The sequence below is a fragment of the Scyliorhinus torazame genome, chromosome 6, assembly GCF_047496885.1.
Source record: "Scyliorhinus torazame isolate Kashiwa2021f chromosome 6, sScyTor2.1, whole genome shotgun sequence".
In the NCBI taxonomy this organism is placed as follows: Eukaryota; Metazoa; Chordata; class Chondrichthyes; order Carcharhiniformes; family Scyliorhinidae; genus Scyliorhinus; species Scyliorhinus torazame.
In genome coordinates this window covers 43378203-43397986 of record NC_092712.1, presented here as the reverse complement: position 1 = coordinate 43397986, position 19784 = coordinate 43378203, and the positions used below count along the sequence as shown (strand labels likewise).

Here is a 19784-nt window from a genome sequence, read left to right as displayed (position 1 = left end):
TTCTTTTTTTTAAATAATATTTTTATTAAGGTTTTTTAACAACACAATTTTTCCCCTTACAAATAATAACCCCCCCCCCCCCCGTAACAAAATAATGCAAATTCTCCCTGAGCAAGATATATACATGGCAAGATGGTATATTTACATAGCTTTATACACTGGCTCTCGCCCATTTGTGCCAGTTTCCCCCACCCTCCATGTTATCCCCCGCTCATCCGTCCCCTCCAGCAATCTCTCGTTGTTCCCCCCCCCCGGGTTGCTGCTGCTGCTGACCGACCTTCCTCTAACGCTCTGCGAGGTATTCTAGGAACGGTTGCCACCGCCTGTAGAACCCTTGTGCAGACCCTCTCAAAGCGAACTTAATTCTCTCCAATTTTATGAACCCCGCCATGTCGTTTATCCAGGCCTCCAGGCTAGGGGGCTACGCCTCCTTCCACAATAGGAGGTGGGCTACTAGGGACGCAAAGGCCAGAATTCCGGCCTCTTTCGCCTCCTGTACTCCCGGCTCATCCACTACTCCAAATATTGCTAGCCCCCAGCTTGGCTTGACCCGAACTGTCACCACCTGAGATATTACTCCCGCCACTCCTCTCCAGAACCCCTCCAATGCCGGGCATGACCAAAACATATGGACATGGTTCGCCGGACTCCCTGAACATCTTTCACATCTATCCTTTACTCCAAAGAACCTACTCAGCCTCGCCCTCGTCAAATGCGCTCTGTGAACCACCTTAAATTGTATCAGACTGAGCCTGGCACACGAGGAGGAGGTATTAACCCTGCCCAGGGCATCAGCCCATAGCCCTTCCTCAATCTCCTCCCCCAGCTCCTCCTCCCATTTACCTTTCAATTCTTCTACTAGCGCTTCCCCCTCTTCTTTCATCTCTTGGTATATTTCCGACACCTTGCCCTCCCCGAACCATACCCCCGAGATCACCCTATCTTGAACTTCTTGTGCCGGGAGCAACGGAAATTCCCTCACCTGTTGCCTCACAAAAGCCCTCACCTGCATATATCTAAATGCGTTTCCCGGGGGTAACTCAAATTTCTCCTCCAGTGCCCCTAGGCTCGCAAATGTCCCGTCAATGAACAGGTCCCCCATTCGTCTAATCCCCGCCCGATGCCAGCCTTGGAACTTGTCCATCTTCCCCGGGACAAACCGGTGGTTACCCCTGATTGGGGACCACACCGATGCTCCCATTGCACCCCTGTGCCTTCTCCACTGGCCCCAGATCCTTAGCGTTGCCGCCACCACCGGGCTTGTGGTGTGTTTTGTCGGCGAGAGCGGCAGCGGTGCCATTACCAACGCCCCCAGGCTCGTTCCTTTACAGGACGCCATCTACATCCTCTTCCATGCTGCCCCCTCTCCCTCCATGACCCACTTGCGGATCATCGCTACGTTTGCTGCCCAGTAGTAACTCTCTAGGTTTGGCAAAGCCAACCCTCCTCGGTCCCTGTTGCGTTACAAGAACCCTCTTCTAACCCTCGGTGTCTTATTTGCCCACACATACCCCATAATATTCCTACCTACTTTCTTGAAAAAGCCCTTGGTGATCACGATGGGGAGGCACTGAAACACGAACAAAAACCTCGGAAGGACCACCATTTTGACCGACTGCACCCTACCCGCCAGCGAGAGCGGGAGCATGTCCCATCTTTTAAAATCCTCCTCCATTTGCTCCACCAACCTCGTCAAATTCAGTTTATGTAGGGCCCCCCAACTTCTGGCCACCTGTATCCCCAGATACCGAAAACTCCTCTCCGCCCTCCTCAGCGGTAGGTCCCCTATCCCTCTTTCTTGGTCCCCTGCCTGTAATACAAAAAGCTCACTCTTCCCTACATTAAGCTTGTAGCCCGAAAACTCCCCAAACTCCTTCAGAGTCTGCAAGACCTCCACCATCCCCTCTATTGGGTCCGCCACGTATAGCAGCAGGTCATCTGCGTTTCGCGATACCCGATGCTCCTCTCCCCCGCGGACTATTCCCCTCCATTTCTTGGACTCCCTAAGTGATATGGCCAAGGGTTCGATCGCCAGTGCAAACAACAGGGGGCACCCCTGCCTCGTCCCTCGGTACAGCCGAAAGTACTCCGACCTCCGCCGGTTCGTCACTACACTCGCCACCGGGGCGCTATAAAGGAGCTTAACCCATCTAATAAACCCTCCCCCGAACCCAAACCTGCGCAATACCTCCCAGAGGTACTCCCTCTCTACTCGGTCAAAGGCTTTTTCCGCATCCATAGCTGCCACTATCTCCGCCTCTCCCCCCTCCGATGTCATCATTATCACGTTTAAGAGCCGCCGCACATTGGTATTTAACTGCCTGCCCTTTACAAATCCCGTCTGGTCCTTATGAATCACACCCGGGACACAGTCCTCAATCCTCGTGGCCAGCACTTTTGCCAATAACTTAACGTCCACATTGAGGAGCGATATCGGCCTGTACGATCCACATTGCAGTGGATCCTTGTCTCGCTTAAGAATCAAGGAGATTGTCGCCTCCGACATTGTCTGGGGCAGGGTTCCCTCCTCTCTTGCCTCGTTAAAGGTCCTCACTAGCAGCGGGGCCAGCAGGTCCACATATTTTCTATAGAACTCCACCGGGAACCCGTCCGGCCCCAGGGCCTTCCCCGCCTGCATGCTCCCCAAACCCTTACTCAGCTCCTCCAACCCAATTGGTGCTCCCAAACCAACCGTCTCCTGCTCCTCCACCGTCGGGAACCCCAGCTGGTCCAGAAATCGCCTCATCCCCCCTTCCCCCCCTGGAGGCTGGGACCTGTACAGCTCTTCATAGAAGGCCTTGAATACCTTATTTATTTTCGTGGCACTTCGAACCGTGGCTCCCCTTCCATCTTTGATTCCCCCTATTTCCCTCGCTGCCGCCCTCTTACGGAGCTGGTGCGCCAGCATCCGACTAGCCTTTTCCCCGTACTCATAGGTCGCCCCCTGCGCCTTCCTCCATTGTGCCTCCGCCTTGCCCGTGGTCAGTAGGTCAAACTCCGTCTGGAGCCGTCGCCGTTCCCTGAGTACTCTAGGGGAAGGCAGCAGCAGCCAGGTTCATGGCACCATGGCTGGCTCTGCTGCGCAGCTGGGCAGGAAGAAGAATGGCAGGGCTATAGTGATAGGGGACTCAATTGTAAGGGGAATAGACAGGCGGTTCTGCGGACGCAATCGAGACTCCAGGATGGTATGTTGCCTCCCTGGTGCAAGGGTCAAGGATGTCTCGGAGCGGCTGCAGGACATTCTGGGGGGAAGGGTGAACAGCCAGCTGTCGTGGTGCACATGGGCACCAACAATATAGGTAAAAAACGGGATGAGGTCCTACAAGCTGAATTTAGGGAGCTAGGAGTTAAACTAAAAAGTAGGACCTCAAAGGTAGTAATCTCAGGATTGCTACCAGTGCCACGAGCTAGTCAGAGTAGGAATGTCAGGATAGAGAGGATGAATACGTGGCTCGAGAGATGGTGCAAGAGGGAGGGATTCAAATTCCTGGGACATTGGAACCGGTTCTGGGGGAGGTGGGACCAGTACAAACAGGACGGTCTGTACCTGGGCAGGACTGGAACCGATGTCCTGGGGGGGGGGTTTGCTAGAGCTGTTGGGGAGAGTTTAAACTAATGTGGCAGGGGATGGGAACCGATGCAGGAACCGAGGGCAGCACGGTAGCCTTGTGGATAGCACAATTGCTTCACAGCTCCAGGGTCCCAGGTTCGATTCCGGCTTGGGTCACTGTCTGTGCGGAGTCTGCACATCCTCCCCGCTTTGGCCCGGTTGAAACCCGCTCTCCGCTTAGCGACCTCCGCGCTCCAATCCAGGTATATTCTAATCTCTGCATTGTCCCACTTGCTGCTCCGTTCCCTCTTGGCCCATTTCAGGACCCTCTCTCTGTCCGTAAACCAGTGAAATCTCACCACCATCGCCCTTGGCGGCTCATTTGCCTTGGGCTTCCTCGCAAGCACTCGGTGTGCCCCATCCAGCTCCAGCAATCCCGGGGGTGGCCTCCACACCCATCAGCGTCCCGATCATTGTGGCCGCATATGCCGCGGAATCGGGCCCCTCCACTCCTTCTGGGAGTCCCAGGATCCTCAAGTTGTTTCTCCTCGACCTATTCTCCAGGTCTTCGAGCCTTCCCGCCCACGTCTTGTGCAGCGCCTCGTGCCGCTCCACTTTCTCCGCCAGGCCCACGAGCTCATCGTCGTTCACGTTCACTTTTTCCTGGATCTCCTGGATCTTCACCTCTTGGGCTTTCTGGGTTGCTCCAAGTCCTTCAATTACCGCCAGCAGAGGCGCCACCATCTCCTTGCGCATCTCCTCAAAGCAGCGCTTGATGAATGCATCTCTTCTTTGTATGTTGGCGCCGCCATTTTGTTTTTTTTTCCCTTCTTCTCTCGCTGCTCCAGGGCCGCCTTTTTTGCCGTATCGCTGCGGGTCCGATCCATACAGGTTGGTTGGGGACCTTTCTCCTTCCTTACCCACGGGTTGGTTTTCAAAACAATGCCGTTGGGGCTCCGTTAGCGGGCCCGAAAGTCCGTTTTCGCGGGAGCTGCTGAATCGCGCGGCTTAGCTCCGCATCGCCGCAACCCGGCCAGGCTGAATTTCTTGGCCCAATCATCAACTGCTTTATCTTTTTTTAAAATATATATTTGATTCAAGATTTTTTTGGCCAAACATAACAGTACGTAGTGTTTCTTTTAAACAACAATAAAGCAATATAAATAACAGTGGCCAGTTTTAAACAAATAAATAAATAATATATGAACAGAAACAAAAACCAAACTAAATGGCAACTGCCTTGTCAAAAATAAATACTCTCCAAAGATACAATCCAACAGTCCAATATACATTACCTAAAACACGTGCCTATACATATACAATAACATCCCTGAGAGTCCGTCCGATTCCTCCCCCCCCCCCCCCCCTCCCCCCCCGGGTTGCTGCTGTTGTCTTCTTCTTTTCCATTCCCTCTATCTTTCTGTGAGGTAGTCGACGAACGGTTGCTAATGGTCGCAGGTATCGATCTGGGCCGACTTCCCCAGAGCCGAATACGCTATTCTGTCTGCAGCTGTCCATTTGTGTCCTGTTGGCTGCTTTTCCCATCAGCCTTTTCGGTTAGCCATTTTATATCGGGTTTTGGCCAAATTAATCGGGAATGAGCCATTTTAGGTGGTTACATTCCCTACTTGTGTGATCCTAACGCGAAGCGTGAAGGATCACCTAAATTTTGTCCTTTCCGTTCCCTGACCGGCGGGGGAGGGGGGGGGGGGGGACACCTCCTACATGGCCACTACTCTGACCCTAGCTATGCACAAAAATTTACCTAAAAATTTACCTAATAAATTCTTGAGGGCGCTATGTCAGGCAGGGGCATGCATCTACAAAATAAAAACTTGGAACCTCTAATTTTACCTAAATACACTCATCAAGCATTGCATCATCCTATCTCTCTAAAACATACAACAACAATCATTTTTTTTTAAAGCAAAACAATGTTTATTCTATGAACTCAAGTCAACCTTTTTACAACATACAGTGAACATTTTAGCAATCATTAATTCAAATACAACCCCCAAAGAATACAACACTAAGTAATCCTTTAAGATTTCCTTTTAACATCCATAAGACTTAAAACACCTTTTACCAGAAGCACATCAGGTTAAAGTTATTAGTTTTTAATTTTATTCAAGATTTTTTGGCCAAACATAACAGTACGTAGCGTTTCTTTTAAACAACAATAAAGCAATATAAATAACAGTGGCCAGTTTTAAACAAATAAATAAATAATATATGAACAGAAACAAAAACCAAACTAAATGGCAACTGCCTGGTCAAAAATAAATACTCTCCAAAGATACAATCCAACAGTACAATATACATTACCTAAAACAAGTGCCTATACATATACAATAACATCCCTGAGAGTCCGTCCGATTCCTCCCCCCCTCCCCCCTGGGTTGCTGCTGTTGTCTTCTTCTTTTCCATTCCCTCTATCTTTCTGTGAGGTAGTCGACGAACGGTTCCCACCACCTGGTGAACCCTTGAGTCGAACCCCTTAGTACGAACTTAATCCGTTCTAACTTTATAAACCCTGCCATGTCGTTTATCCAGGTCTCCACACCCGGGGGTTTGGCTTCCTTCCACGTTAACAATATCCTGCGCTGGGCTACTAGGGACGCAAAGGCCAAAACATCAGCCTCTCTCGCCTCCTGCACCCCCGGCTCTTCTGCAACCCCAAATATAGCCAACCCCCAGCTTGGTTCGACCTGGACCCCCACCACCTTCGAAAGCACCTTTGCCACCCCACCCAAAACCCCTGTAGTGCCGGGCATGACCAGAACATGTGGGTGTGATTCGCTGGGCTTCTCGAGCATCTCGCACACCTATCCTCTACCCCCAAAACTTACTGAGCCGTGCTCCAGTCATATGCGCCCTGTGTAACACCTTAAATTGTATCAGGCTTAGCCTGGCACACGAGGACGATGAGTTTACCCTACGTAGGGCATCAGCCCACAGCCCCTCCTCAATCTCCTCCCCCAGCTCTTCTTCCCATTTCCTTTTCAGCTCACCTACCATAATCTCCCCCTCATCCCTCATTTCCCTATATATGTCCGACACCTTACCATCCCCCACCCATGTCTCTGAGATCATTCTATCCTGCACCTCCTGCGTCGGGAGCTGCGGGAATTCCCTCACCTGTTGCCTCGCAAAAGCCCTCAGTTGCATATACCGAAATGCATTCCCTTGGGGCAACCCATATTTTTCCGTCAGCGCTCCCAGACTCGCAAACGTCCCATCCACGAACAGATCTCTCAATTGTGCTACCCCTGCTCTTTGCCATGCTCCAAATCCCCATCCATTCTCCCCGGAACAAACCTATGGTTATTTCTTATCGGGGACCGCACCGAGGCTCCCGTCTTTCCCCTATGCCGTCTCCACTGCCCCAAAATTTTCAATGTAGCCACCACCACCGGGCTTGTGGTGTATTTCTTCGGTGAGAACGACAACGGTGCCGTCACCATAGCTTGTGGGCTAGTCCCCCTGTAGGACGCCCTCTCCAATCTCTTCCACGCCGCTCCCTCCTCTTCTCCCATCCACTTACACACCATTGAAATATTGGCGGCCCAGTAGTACTCACTTAGGCTCGGTAGTGCCAGCCCCCCCCTGTCCCTACTACGCAGCAAAAATGCCCTCCTCACTCTCGGGGTCTTCCCGGCCCACACAAAACTCATAATACTCTTCTCAATTCTTTTAAAAAAGCCTTCGTGACCACCACCGGGAGGCACTGAAACACAAAAAGGAATCTCGGGAGGACCACCATTTTAACCGCCTGCACCCTACCTGCCAGTGACAGGGACACCATGTCCCATCTCTTAAAGTCCTCCTCCATCTGTTCCACCAACCGCGTTAAATTAAGCCTATGTAATGTACCCCAATTCTTGGCTATCTGGATCCCCAAGTACCGAAAGTCCCTTGTTACCTTCCTCAACGGTAAATCCTCAATTTCTCTGCTCTGCTCCCCTGGATGCACCACAAACAACTCACTTTTCCCCATGTTCAATTTATACCCTGAAAAATCCCCAAACTCCCCAAGTATCCACATTATCTCTGGCATCCCCTCCGCCGGGTCCGCCACATATAGCAACAAATCATCCGCATACAGAGATACCCGGTGTTCTTCTCCTCCCCTGAGTACTCCCCTCCACTTACTGGAAGGCTATGGCCAGGTGCTCAATCGCCAGTGCAAACAATAACGGGGACAAAGGACATCCCTGCCTCGTCCCTCTATGGAGCCGAAAATAATCAGACCCCCGTCCATTCGTGACCACGCTCGCCATCGGGGCCCTATACAGCAGCTGTACCCATCTGATATACCCATCTCCAAAGCCAAATCTCCTCAGCACCTCCCACAAATAATCCCACTCCACTCTATCAAATGCTTTCTCGGCATCCATCGCCACCACTATCTCCGCTTCCCCGTCTGGTGGGGGCATCATCATTACCCCTAGCAGCCTCCGTATATTTGTATTCAGCTGTCTCCCCTTCACAAACCCAGTTTGGTCCTCATGAACCACCCCCGGGACACATTCCTCTATCGTTGCCATTACCTTGGCCAGAATCTTAGCCTCCACATTCAGGAGGGAAATAGGCCTATAGGACCCGCATTGCAGCGGGTCTTTTTCCTTCTTTAGGAGGAGCGATATCGTTGCCTCTGACATAGTCGGGGGCAGCTGCCCCCTTTCCCTCGCCTCATTAAAGGTTCTCATCAGTAGCGGGACCAGCAAGTCCATATATTTCCTACAGAATTCAACTGGGAATCCGTCTGGTCCCGGGGCCTTCCCCGCCTGCATGCTCCCAATCCCTTTCACTACTTCCTCCGTCTCAATCTGTGCTCCCAGTCCCGCCCTCTCCTGCTCCTCCACCTTAGGAAATTCCAGCTGATCCAGAAAGCACATCATTCTCTCCTTCCCATCCGGGGGCTGAGCTTCATATAATCTTTCATAAAATGCCTTGAACACTCCATTCACTCTCTCCGCTCCCCGCTCCATCTCTCCCTCCTCATCTCTCATCCCCCCTATCTCCCTCGCTGCTCCCCTTTTCCTCAGTTGGTGGGCCAGCAACCTGCTCGCCTTCTCCCCGTATTCGTACTGTACACCCTGTGCCTTCCTCCATTGTGCCTCTGCATTACCCGTAGTCAACAAGTCAAATTCTGCATGTAGCCTTTGCCTTTCCCTGCACAGTCCCTCCTCCGGTGCCTCCGCATATTGTCTGTCCACCCTCAGAAGTTCTTTCAACAACCGCTCCCTTTCCCTACCCTCCTGCTTTCCTTTATGTGCCCTAATAGATATCAGCTCCCATCTAACCACTGCCTTCAGCACCTCCCAGACCACTCCCACCTGAACCTCCCCATTATCATTGAGTTCCAAGTACCTTTCAATACACCCCCTCACCCTTAAACACACCCCCTCATCTGCCATTAATCCCATGTCCATTCTCCAGGGTGGACGCTGTTCTTTTTCCTCCCCTATCTCCAGGTCCACCCAATGTGGAGCGTGATCCGAAATAGCTATAGCCGTGTACTCCGTCCCCGTCACCTTCGGGATCAGTGCCCTTCCCAAAACAAAAAAGTCTATCCGTGAATAAACTTTGTGGACATAGGAGAAAAACGAAAACTCCTTACTCCTAGGTCTACTAAATCTCCAGGGGTCTACTCCTCCCATCTGCTCCATAAAGTCCTTAAGCACCCTAGCTGCAGCCGGCCTTCTTCCGGTCCTGGACCTCGATCTGTCCAGCCCTGGGTCCAGCACCGTATTAAAATCTCCACCCATTACCAACTTCTCCACCTCTAGGTCCGGGATACGTCCTAACATACGCCTCATAAAGTTGGCATCATCCCAGTTCGGGGCATATACGTTCACTAAGACCACCGCTTCCCCTTGCAATTTGCCACTCACCATCACGTATCTGCCCCCACTATCTGCCACTATGGTCTTTGCCTCAAACATTACCCGCTTCCCCACTAGTATAGCCACCCCCCCTGTTTTTTGTGTCTAGCCCCGAATGAAACACCTGCCCCACCCATCCTTTGCGTAGTCTGACCTGGTCTATCAGTTTCAGGTGCGTCTCCTGCAGCATAACCACATCTGCCTTAAGTTTCTTTAGGTGTGCGAGTACCCGTGCCCTCTTTATCGGCCCGTTCAGCCCTCTCACATTCCACGTGATCAGCCGGGTTGGGGGGCTCTTTACCCGCCCCCCTTGTCGACTAGCCATCTCCTTTTTCAATCCAGCTCCTCACCCGGTTCCCACGTAGCCGTATCTCCCCCCAACGGCGCCCTCCCGCCCCGACCACCCCACCCCATACCAGCTCCCCCTTCTCCCCAGCAGCAGCAACCCAGTTAACCCCCCCCCCACCCCCCCCCGCTAGATCCCTCACTAGCGTAATTGCACCCCCCATGTTGCTCCCAGAAGTCAGCAAACTCTGGCTGACCTCGGCTTCCCCCCGTGACCTCGGCTCCCACTGTGCGAGGCCCCCTCCTTCCTGCTTCCCTGTTCCCGCCATGATTACCATAGCGCGGGAACAAAGCCCGCGCTTCCCATTTGGCCCCGCCCCCAATGGCCGGCGCCCCCAGCTCCTCATCCTCCCTCCCCCCCTCCCCCACGACATGGGGAAGAGAGAAAAGTTACAGGGTCGCAGGATTAACAACTTGGGAAATCATCTCTTCCCCCTTTTCCCCCTCTTCACCCCACATATTCGCCCCACCACTTTGTCCCAAACGTTCTTTTTCTAGCCCGCTTATTCCAGTTTCTCCTCGACAATAAATGTCCACGCCTCTTCTGCCGTTTCAAAGTAGTGGTGTTTCCCTTGATGTGTGACCCACAGTCTTGCCGGCTGCAGCATTCCAAATTTAACCTTCCTTTTGTGCAGCACCGCCTTGGCCCGATTAAAGCTTGCCCTCCTTTTTGCCACCTCCGCACTCCAATCTTGATATACGCGGATCACCGCGTTCTCCCACCTACTGCTCCGAGTTTTCTTTGCCCACCTGAGGACCATCTCTCTGTCCTTATATCGGAGAAATCTCACCACTATGGCTCGAGGAATTTCTCCAGCCCTCGGTCTTCGCGCCATAACTCGATAGGCTCCCTCCACCTCCAACGGGCCCGTCGGGGCCTCCGATCCCATTAACGAGTGCAGCATCGTGCTCACATATGTCCCGACGTCCGCCCCTTCTGCACCTTCGGGAAGACCAAGAATCCTTAAATTCTTCCTCCCCGCATTATTCTCCAGCACCTCCTGCCTTTCCACACACCTTTTGTGTTGTGCCTCGTGCATCTCTGTCTTCACCACCAGGCCCTGTATGTCGTCCTCATTCTCAGCAGCCTTTGCCTTCACGACCCGAAGCTCCTGCTCCTGGGTCTTTTGCTCCTCCTTTAGCCCTTCAATCGCCTGTAATATCGGGGCCAACAGCTCCTTCTTCATCTCCTTTTTAAGTTGTTCCACGCAATGCCGCAGGAACTCTTGTTGGTCAGGGCCCCGTATTAAACTGCCTCCTTCCGACGCCATCTTGCTTTGTGCCTGCCTTCCTGGCCGCTGCTCTAGAGGATCCACCGCAGTCCAGCCACTTTCCTCTCCTTTTTCCATCCGTGTCCAGGGGGGATTCCCTTCTGGTTTACCGCACAGTGTTTTTAGCCGTTAAAATTGCCGTTGGGGCTCCTATTAAGAGCCCAAAAGTCCTTTCCACCGGGAGCTGCCAAAACGTGCGACTTAGCTGGTCATCGCCGCACCCGGAAGCTCTGGAATATTGTTTTTAGCTTTATACTAAAGTTCACTCCATTGTGACTTGTCAACTGCTTTATCAATTACCTTTCTTCTCTCATAATGTCAGAAGTGGGGTTGTCCGCTGATGATTGCAGAATGTTCAGTACCATTGCTCAAGTACTGAAGCAGTCCATGTCCTAAAGCAGCAAGATCTGGACAGTACCCAGACTTGGTCTGACAATCATAGAATCATAGAATTTACAGTGCAGGAGGAGGCCATTTGGCCCATCGAGTCTGCACCGGTCCTTGGAAAGAGCACCCTACCCTAATCCCATACCTCCACCCGACCCACACCTCCACCCTATCCTCGTAACCCCACCTAACCTTTTTTGGATACTAAGGGCAATTTAGTATAGCTAATCCACCTGACCTGCACATCTTTGGACTGTGGGAGGAAACCGGAACACCCGGAGGAAACCCACACAGACACGGAGACAACACGCAGACTCCGCACAGACAGTGACCCCAAACCGGGAATCAAAGCTGGGACCCTGGAGCTGTGAAGCAACTGTACTAACCACTGTGCTACTGTACTGCCCGACAATCGCACAAACAGACACAAAACAGCTTCTCCCCTGCTGTTACCAGACTCCTAAACCACCCTCTTATGGACTGACCTGATTAACACTACACCCCTGTATGCTTCACCCAATACCGGTGTTGTGTAGTTTCATTGTGTACCTTGTGTTGCCCTATTATGTATTTTCTTTTCTTTTCATGTACTTAATGATCTGTTGAGCTGCTCACAGAAAAATACTTTTCACTGTACCTCGGTACATGTGACAATAAACAAATCCAATCCAATCTTAACAAGTGGCAAGTAACGTTTGTACTGCACAAGTGCCAGGCACTGACCAACTATCTTCAACAATAGAGAACCGCAACATTGCCAGTTGACATTCAATGTTATTCATAGTTATTAATAACCTAGATTTTGATGTACAAGACGCAAGTTCAAAATTTACAATTGGCACAACACCTGTATTCTGAAAGGACATAGACAAGTTAGTGGAATGGATGGACAGGTGGCAGAAGAAATATAATATGGAGAAGTGTGAAGTGATTCATTTTGGATGAAGAATGGGAAGAGGCAATATAAAATAAAGGGTACAATTCCACAGGAGATGCAGAGGCAGAGGGAATATATGTGCGCAAATTATTGAAGATGGCAGAGCAGGATGAGAGAGTGGTTAAAAACATACTGGATCCTGGGCTTTATAAATCGGGGTGTATATTACAAAAGCAAGGAGGTTATGATAAACCTGTATGAAATTCTAGTTTAGCCTCAACTGGAGTATTGTTTTGGACGTGCAGAATGCACCTGAGGGGGTGCAGAAAAGATGAATGAGAATGGTGCTAAGGATGAGCAATTTCAATTAAGTAGATACATTGGGAAGCTGGGAGTGATCTCTTTGGAGAAGAAAAGGTTAAGAGGAGATTTTATAGAAGTATTCAAATTATGAGGGGTCTGAACAGTGTATTTAGGAGAAACTGTTCTAGTGTGCAGAAGGATCAAGAGCCGGAGGACACCGATTTAAGCTGATTGGCAAAAGAAGCAATGATGACGTGAATAAATATTTTTTACATAGCGAGTGGTTGGCATCTAGAATGCACTGCCTGAGAGTGCGATGGAGCCAGGTTCAGTTATGGAATTCAAATGAGAATTGGTGCATTATCCAAAGAGAAAATATTTGTAAGGCTAAAGATCAGGGGAGTGACATTAAGTAAATTTCTTTTGCCCTCTGTTGGATCATAGAACAGAAAGTATCATAGAAAAGTTAAGGTATAAGAAAAGGAATCAGTAGAAAATCTGATTCAAAAATTGCACTTTATTTTAATATTCCTGATATATAACACAACTAAATTTTTTGCACACAGGAAGGACCCATATTCTGCTCTTTAAATCTGTAAAAACAGAAGATGCTGCTGAGATCAAGTTTGTTGCTGAAAGTGCCAATTCCAAAGCTTTACTTCGAGTTAAAGGTAAAACTCTTCGGAGACACTTTATAGATTTGGAGAGTAAGGCTCTCTTAGTGCTGTTTCAAAACACCCTTGTCAAGGACAATTAGGGATGGGCTAGCCAACGATGACCACACCCAGTGGAAAATTAGTTTCAAAATATGGGATTGTTGTTGAAAGAGTAGACCATAAGACATAGGAGCAGAATTAGGCCACTCGGCCCATCAATTCTGCTCCGCCATTCAATCATGGCTGATATTTTCCCATCCCCATTCTCCTGCCTTCTCCACATGACCCCTGATCTCCTTATTAATCAAGAACCTATCTATCTCTGTCTTAAAGACACTCAGTGATTTGGCCTCCACAGCCTTCTGCGGCTAAGAGTTCCACAGATTCACCACCCTCTTGCTGAAGAAATTCCTCCTCATCTCTGTTTTAAAGGATCGTCCCTTCAGTCTGAGGTGATGTCCTCTGGTTCAAGTTTCTCCTACAAGTGGAAACATCCTCTCCACGTCCATTCCATCCAGGCCTCGCAGTATCCTGTAAGTTTCAAAAGATCCCCCCTCATCCTTCTAAACTCCAACGATTACAGAACCAGAGTCCTCAACTGTTCCTCATACGACAAGTTCTTCATTCCAGGGATCATTCTTGTGAATCTCCTCTGGACCCTTTCCAAGGCCAGCACATCCTGCCTTAGATACGGGGCTGAAAACTGCTCACAATACTCCAAATGGGGTCTGACCAGAGCCTTATACAGCCTCAGAAGTACATCCCAGGTCTTGTATTCTAGCCCTCTTGACATGAATGCTAACATTGCATTTGCCTTCTTGACTGCCGACTGAACCTGCACATTAAACCTTAAGAGAATCGTGAACAAGGATCCCCAAGTCCCTTTGTGCTTCTGATTTCCTAAGCATTTCCCCATTTATAAAACAGTCTATGCCTAAATTCCTCCTTCCAAAGTTCATAACCTCACACTTTTCCACATTGTATTTCATTTGCCACTTCATTGCCCACTCTCCTAGCTTGTCTAAATCCTTCTGCAGCCCCCTTGCATCCTCAATACTACCTGTCCCTCTACTGATCTTTGTATCATTTGCAAACTTAGCAACGGTGCCTTCAGTTCCTTCTTCCAGATCATTAATGTATATTGTGAAAAGTTGTGGTCCCAGCACAGACCCCTGAGGCACACCACTAGTCACCGGCTGCCATCCTGAAAAAGATCCCTTTATTCCCACTCTGCCTTCTACCAGTCAGCCAATCCTCTCCATGCCAGGATCTTACCCTTAACACCATGGGCTTTTAACTTATGTAGAAGATTTTAGTTTAGACGGCAGCATGGTCGGCGCAGGCTTGGAGGGCCGAAGGGCCTGTTCCTGTGCTGTACTTTTCTTTGTTCTTTGTTCTTTATAACAGTCTCCTATGCGGCACCTTGTCAAAGGCCTTCTGGAAATCTAAATAAATCACGTCCACTGGTTCTCCTTTGTTTAACTTCCTTGTTACCTCATCAAAGAACTCTAACAGATTTGTCAGACGCAACCTCCCTTTGACCAAGCCATGCTGATCAGTCCTATTTTACCATGCACTTCCAAGTACTTTGCGATCTCATCTTTAACAACAGACTCTAAAATCTTACCAATGACCAAAGTCAGGCTAACCGGCCTATAATTTCCCGTCTTCTGCCTCCCGACCTTGTTAAACACTGGTGATACATTAGCCACTTTCCATTGTGAAATTGTGATTTGTGGATTGTGAAATTACCACAAAAAGAAAGGCAAAGATGTTAAAAGTAACTGGTGTTTGAGAGAGCATTTAATGTCTTTTAACCCAAGGAACCATGAATGTGTTTCCCTTTTTGGAGATATTTTTGATGTATACGGACCCGTGTCAAAAAATTTACTAATAATAGAAAAACAAAGTTAGTTAATGATTGATCTATCTGTGATTTTTACATTTAAACTAGGACAATGTAGAAAAAAGGAGAGAAATCCACCTTCCTAGGCAACAAAAAATGAGTAATAGTAAGTCGTACCTCAGTGGAAAATAAAATTGAGGTAGAACCCTCAAGAGTATTGAAAGTCAAAGAGATCTAGGAGTACAGGTCCACAGGTCACTGAAAGGGGCAACACAGGTGGAGAAGGTAGTCAAGAAGGCATACGGCATGCTTGCCTTCATTGGCCGGGGCATTGAGTATAAGAATTGGCAAGTCATGTTGCAGCTGTATAGAACCTTAGTTAGGCCACACTTGGAATATGGTGTTCAATTCTGGTCGCCACACTACCAGAAGGATGTGGAGGCTTTAGAGAGGGTGCAGAAGAGATTTACCAGAAATTTGCCTGGTATGGAGGGCATTAGCTATGAGGAGCGGTTGAATAAACTCGGTTTGTTCTCACTGGAACGAAGGAGGTTGAGGGGCGACCTGCTAGAGGTCTACAAAATTATGAGGGGCATAGACAGAGTGGATAATCAGAGGCTTTTCCCCGGGGTAGAGGGGTCAATTACAAGGGGTTAGTTCCTGTGAGGAAGAAGGATTAATATGGCAATTTTCGGGAACCTTGGATAACGAGAGATATTGTAGGCCTCGTCAAAAAGAGAAAGGAGGCATTTGTCAGGGCTAAAAGGCTGGGAACAGACGAAGCCTGCGTGGAATATAAGGAAAGTAGGAAGGAACTTAAGCAAGGAGTCAGGAGGGCTAGAAGGGGTCACGAAAAGTCATTGGCAAATAGGGTTAAGGAAAATCCCAAGGCTTTTTACACGTACATAAAAAGCAAGAGGGTAGCCAGGGAAAGGGTTGGCCCACTGAAGGATAGGCAAGGGAATCTATGTGTGGAGCCAGAGGAAATGGGTGAGGTACTAAATGAATACTTTGTATCAGTATTCACCAAAGAGAAGAAATTGGTAGATGTTGAGTCTGGAGAAGGGTGTGTAGATAGCCTGGGTCACATTGAGATCCAAAAAGACGAGGTGTTGGGTGTCTTAAAAAATATTACGGTAGATAACGCCCCAGGGCCTGATGGGATCTACCCCAGAATACTGAAGGAGGCTGGAGAGGAAATTGCTGAGGCCTTGACAGAAATCTTTGGATCCTCACTGTCTTCAGGGGATGTCCCGGAGGACTGGAGAATAGCCAATGTTGTTCCTCTGTTTAAGAAGGGTAGCAAGGATAATCCAGGGAACTACAGGCCGCTGAGCCTTACTTCAGTGGTAGGGAAATTACTGGAGAGAATTCTTCGAGACAGGATCTACTCCCATTTGGAAGCAAATGGACGTATTAGTGAGAGGCAGCATGGTTTTGTGAAGGGGAGGTCGTGTCTCACTAACTTGATAGAGTTTTTCGAGGAGGTCACTAAGATGATTGATGCAGGTAGGGCAGTGGATGTTGTCTATATGGACTTCAGTAAGGCCTTTGGCAAGGTCCCTCATGGTAGACTAGTACAAAAGGTGAAGTCCCACGGGATCAGGGGTGAGCTGGCACGGTGGATACAGAACTGGCTAGGTCATAGAAGGCAGAGAGTAGCAATGGAAGGATGCTTTTCTAATTGGAGGGCTGTGACCAGTGGTGTTCCACAGGGATCAGTGCTGGGACCTTTGCTGTTTGTAGTATATATAAATGATTTGGAGGAAAATGTAACTGGTCTGATTAGTAAGTTTGCAGACCACACAAAGGTTGGTGGAATTGCGGATAGCGATGAGGACTGGCAGAGGATACAGCAGGATTTAGATTGTTTGGAGACTTGGGAGGAGAGATGGTAGATGGAGTTTAATCCGGACATATGTGAGGTAATGCATTTTGGAAGGTCTAATGCAGGTAGGGAATATACAGTGAATGGTAGAACCCTCAAGAGTATTGAAAGTCAAAGAGATCTAGGAGTACAGTCCACAGGTCACTGAAAGGGGCAACACAGGTGGAGAAGGTAGTCAAGAAGGCATACGGCATGCTTGCCTTCATTGGCCGGGGCATTGAGTATAAGAATTGGCAAGTCATGTTGCAGCTGTATAGAACCTTAGTTAGGCCACATTTGGAGTATAGTGTTCAATTCTGGTCACCACACTACCAGAAGGATATGGAGGCTTTAGAGAGGGTGCAGAAGAGATTTACCAGAATGTTGCCTGGTATGGAGGGCATTAGCTATGAGGAGTGGTTGAATAAACTCGGTTTGTTCTCACTGGAGCGAAGGAGGTTGAGGGGCGACCTGATAGAGGTCTACAAACTTATGAGGGGCATAGACAGAGTGGATAGTCAGAGGCTTTTCCCCAGGGTAGAGGGGCCAATTACTAGGGGGCATAGGTTTAAGGTGAGAGGGGCAAGGTTTAGAGTAGATGACGAGGCAAGTTTTTTACGCAGAGGGTAGTGGGTGTCTGGAACTCGCTACCGGAGGAGGTGGTGGAAGCAGGGACGATAGTGACATTTAAGGGGCATCTTGACAAATACATGAATAGGATGGGAATAGAGGGATACGGACCCAGGAAGTGTAGAAGATTGTAGTTTAGTCGGGCAGCATGGTCGGCACGGGCTTGGAGGGCCGAAGGGCCGGTTCCTGTGCTGTACATTTCTTTGTTCTTTGTTCTTATTATATAAAATTGGCTGTTGAGTATTTATCATTGATTTTATGCTCATAATGAAGTCAAATTACACTCCAAATAATCTATTTTATGTCTTCCAAATATATTTAAATGGACTTGGTGTTTAATGAAAGTAGCATTGTAAACATTGTTATTTACCAAATATTGCAGATGAAGCCGTAGTTTTCAAAATAGAGTTGTAACTCTGTAATGAAAATGGCAGATTGTCTTTTCATCCAGGTGTGCTTCTCCATCATAGTACTGTGTCCCTTTAATGCTGAGATTAACAATATCTAGCACAGGGCTAAATCGCTGGCTTAGTAAAGCAGACCAAGGCAGGCCAGCAGCACGGTTCGATTCCCGTAACAGCCTCCCCGAACAGGCGCCGGAATGTAGCGACTAGGGGCTTTTCACAGTAACTTCATTTGAAGCCTACTTGTGACAATAAGCGATTTTCATTTAATTTTTTCATCTTGCTCTGATTGTAAAACCATATTAATGCTCAGCTCTGCTATTCTGTGTTTTAATTTAGATAACAACAATTGCTCTTACATTTGTTTCAGAATTGCCAGTTAAAATTGTGAAACCCTTAAAAGAGAAAATTGGTATCGAGAAACATCGTGTAATTTTTGAATGCAGAGTTTCCAGGCCAAATGCTGCTGTCAAATGGTGTTACAAAGACAAAGAGATTCATCCCAGTAAAAAATATGAGATTGTGAGTGATGATGTGTACAGGAAGCTCATAATCAATACTGTCGCTTTTGAAGATGAAGGCAGCTACACGTGTGATGCCATAGATGACAAAACTACAGCAATGTTATATGTAGAAGGTGATGAAAGAAAACATTTCAGTTATTTTAAAAATATTTTGTCAACACTAATGCCGAAATTTTCCTGCCCACTGCCACGGGTTTCCCTGCGGAATAGCCAGCAATCTATTGAAATCTCAATTCAGATTGGTGGGACCAGACGATCGCTAAGAGATCATTAATTAATCCCAGTGTGAATGGCTGGAAAATTCAGGCTTGTGAGTGGAGCTGACAATCATATTTTAAATAATGGAATTTTAAAAGATTTTCAATAGATAACAATGTACTAATATTGAGATGAGACTTTTTAATCTGTTGGCTGTATTGTAGTATTTAAGTTACTACTGGGCAGTCTGTCCCAGTCGTAACTTAAATACTACAATACAGCCAACAGTATTGATACCTGATTGATCCGAAATTCATATTTTGGCCGGAATTTTCCGGCTGTTGCGATTCACTTTTCCCGGCGGCAGTGTACCCCTGCCCATGGGTTTCCGGTCAGCATGGGGTGGCTTCAGTGGAAAATCTCATTGACAAGTGGCGGGAAGACAGAATCCCACCGCCAGCGAATGGTGTGGGACCAAGAAACATACAGCTGGGGAACCGGAGAATCTAGCCCATTACGTCAATGGGCTTCATTTCATTTTTCATTTCATTTCATTTTTCAATGTTATTTTTTGACCTCTTTGCAAATTCCTTCCATTCCACAAACCATTTTGCTTTGGAGAGAGTGGGCAGGCAGGTAGTCTCCTACTGTACTCTTTAGTTGACTGCTAGGAGGTGAATCAGAAAGGCTGGGATTAACTTCCCTTTCCGTTTCTTTTCAAAAATTCCTACATTCAAGAGTACCCCAAAATACAAGAGAACAGCTTGACACAATATTAAGAATATCTTTCATGCTCTTCAAAAGATTGTGGAGATGCCGGCGTTGGACTAGGGTGAGCACAGTAAGAAGTCTTACCACACCAGGTTAAAGTCCAACAGGTTTGTTTCAAATCACTAGCTTTCGGAGCACAGCTCCTTCCTCAGGTGAATGAAGAGGTGGGTTCCAGGAACATATATGTGGACAAAGTCAATGGTGCAAGACGATCAGTCAAGGGCATTCAGCCTCTGATCTTCGGGTAAACGTTCTCCAAAGCAGCCT

The 19784-nt window shown here is 48.4% G+C and overlaps 1 protein-coding gene across 1 annotated transcript in view; it reads left to right on the top strand.

Annotated features, from left to right (window-relative positions):
* The window catches only part of LOC140424765 (obscurin-like), a 1044598-nt gene that overhangs the window by 272109 nt on the left and 752705 nt on the right, over window positions 1-19784 (top strand). Inside the window, 2 exon segments of the mRNA XM_072508149.1 lie at window positions 13188-13292; window positions 18395-18661. Coding sequence (XP_072364250.1) covers window positions 13188-13292; window positions 18395-18661 — 372 coding nt within the window.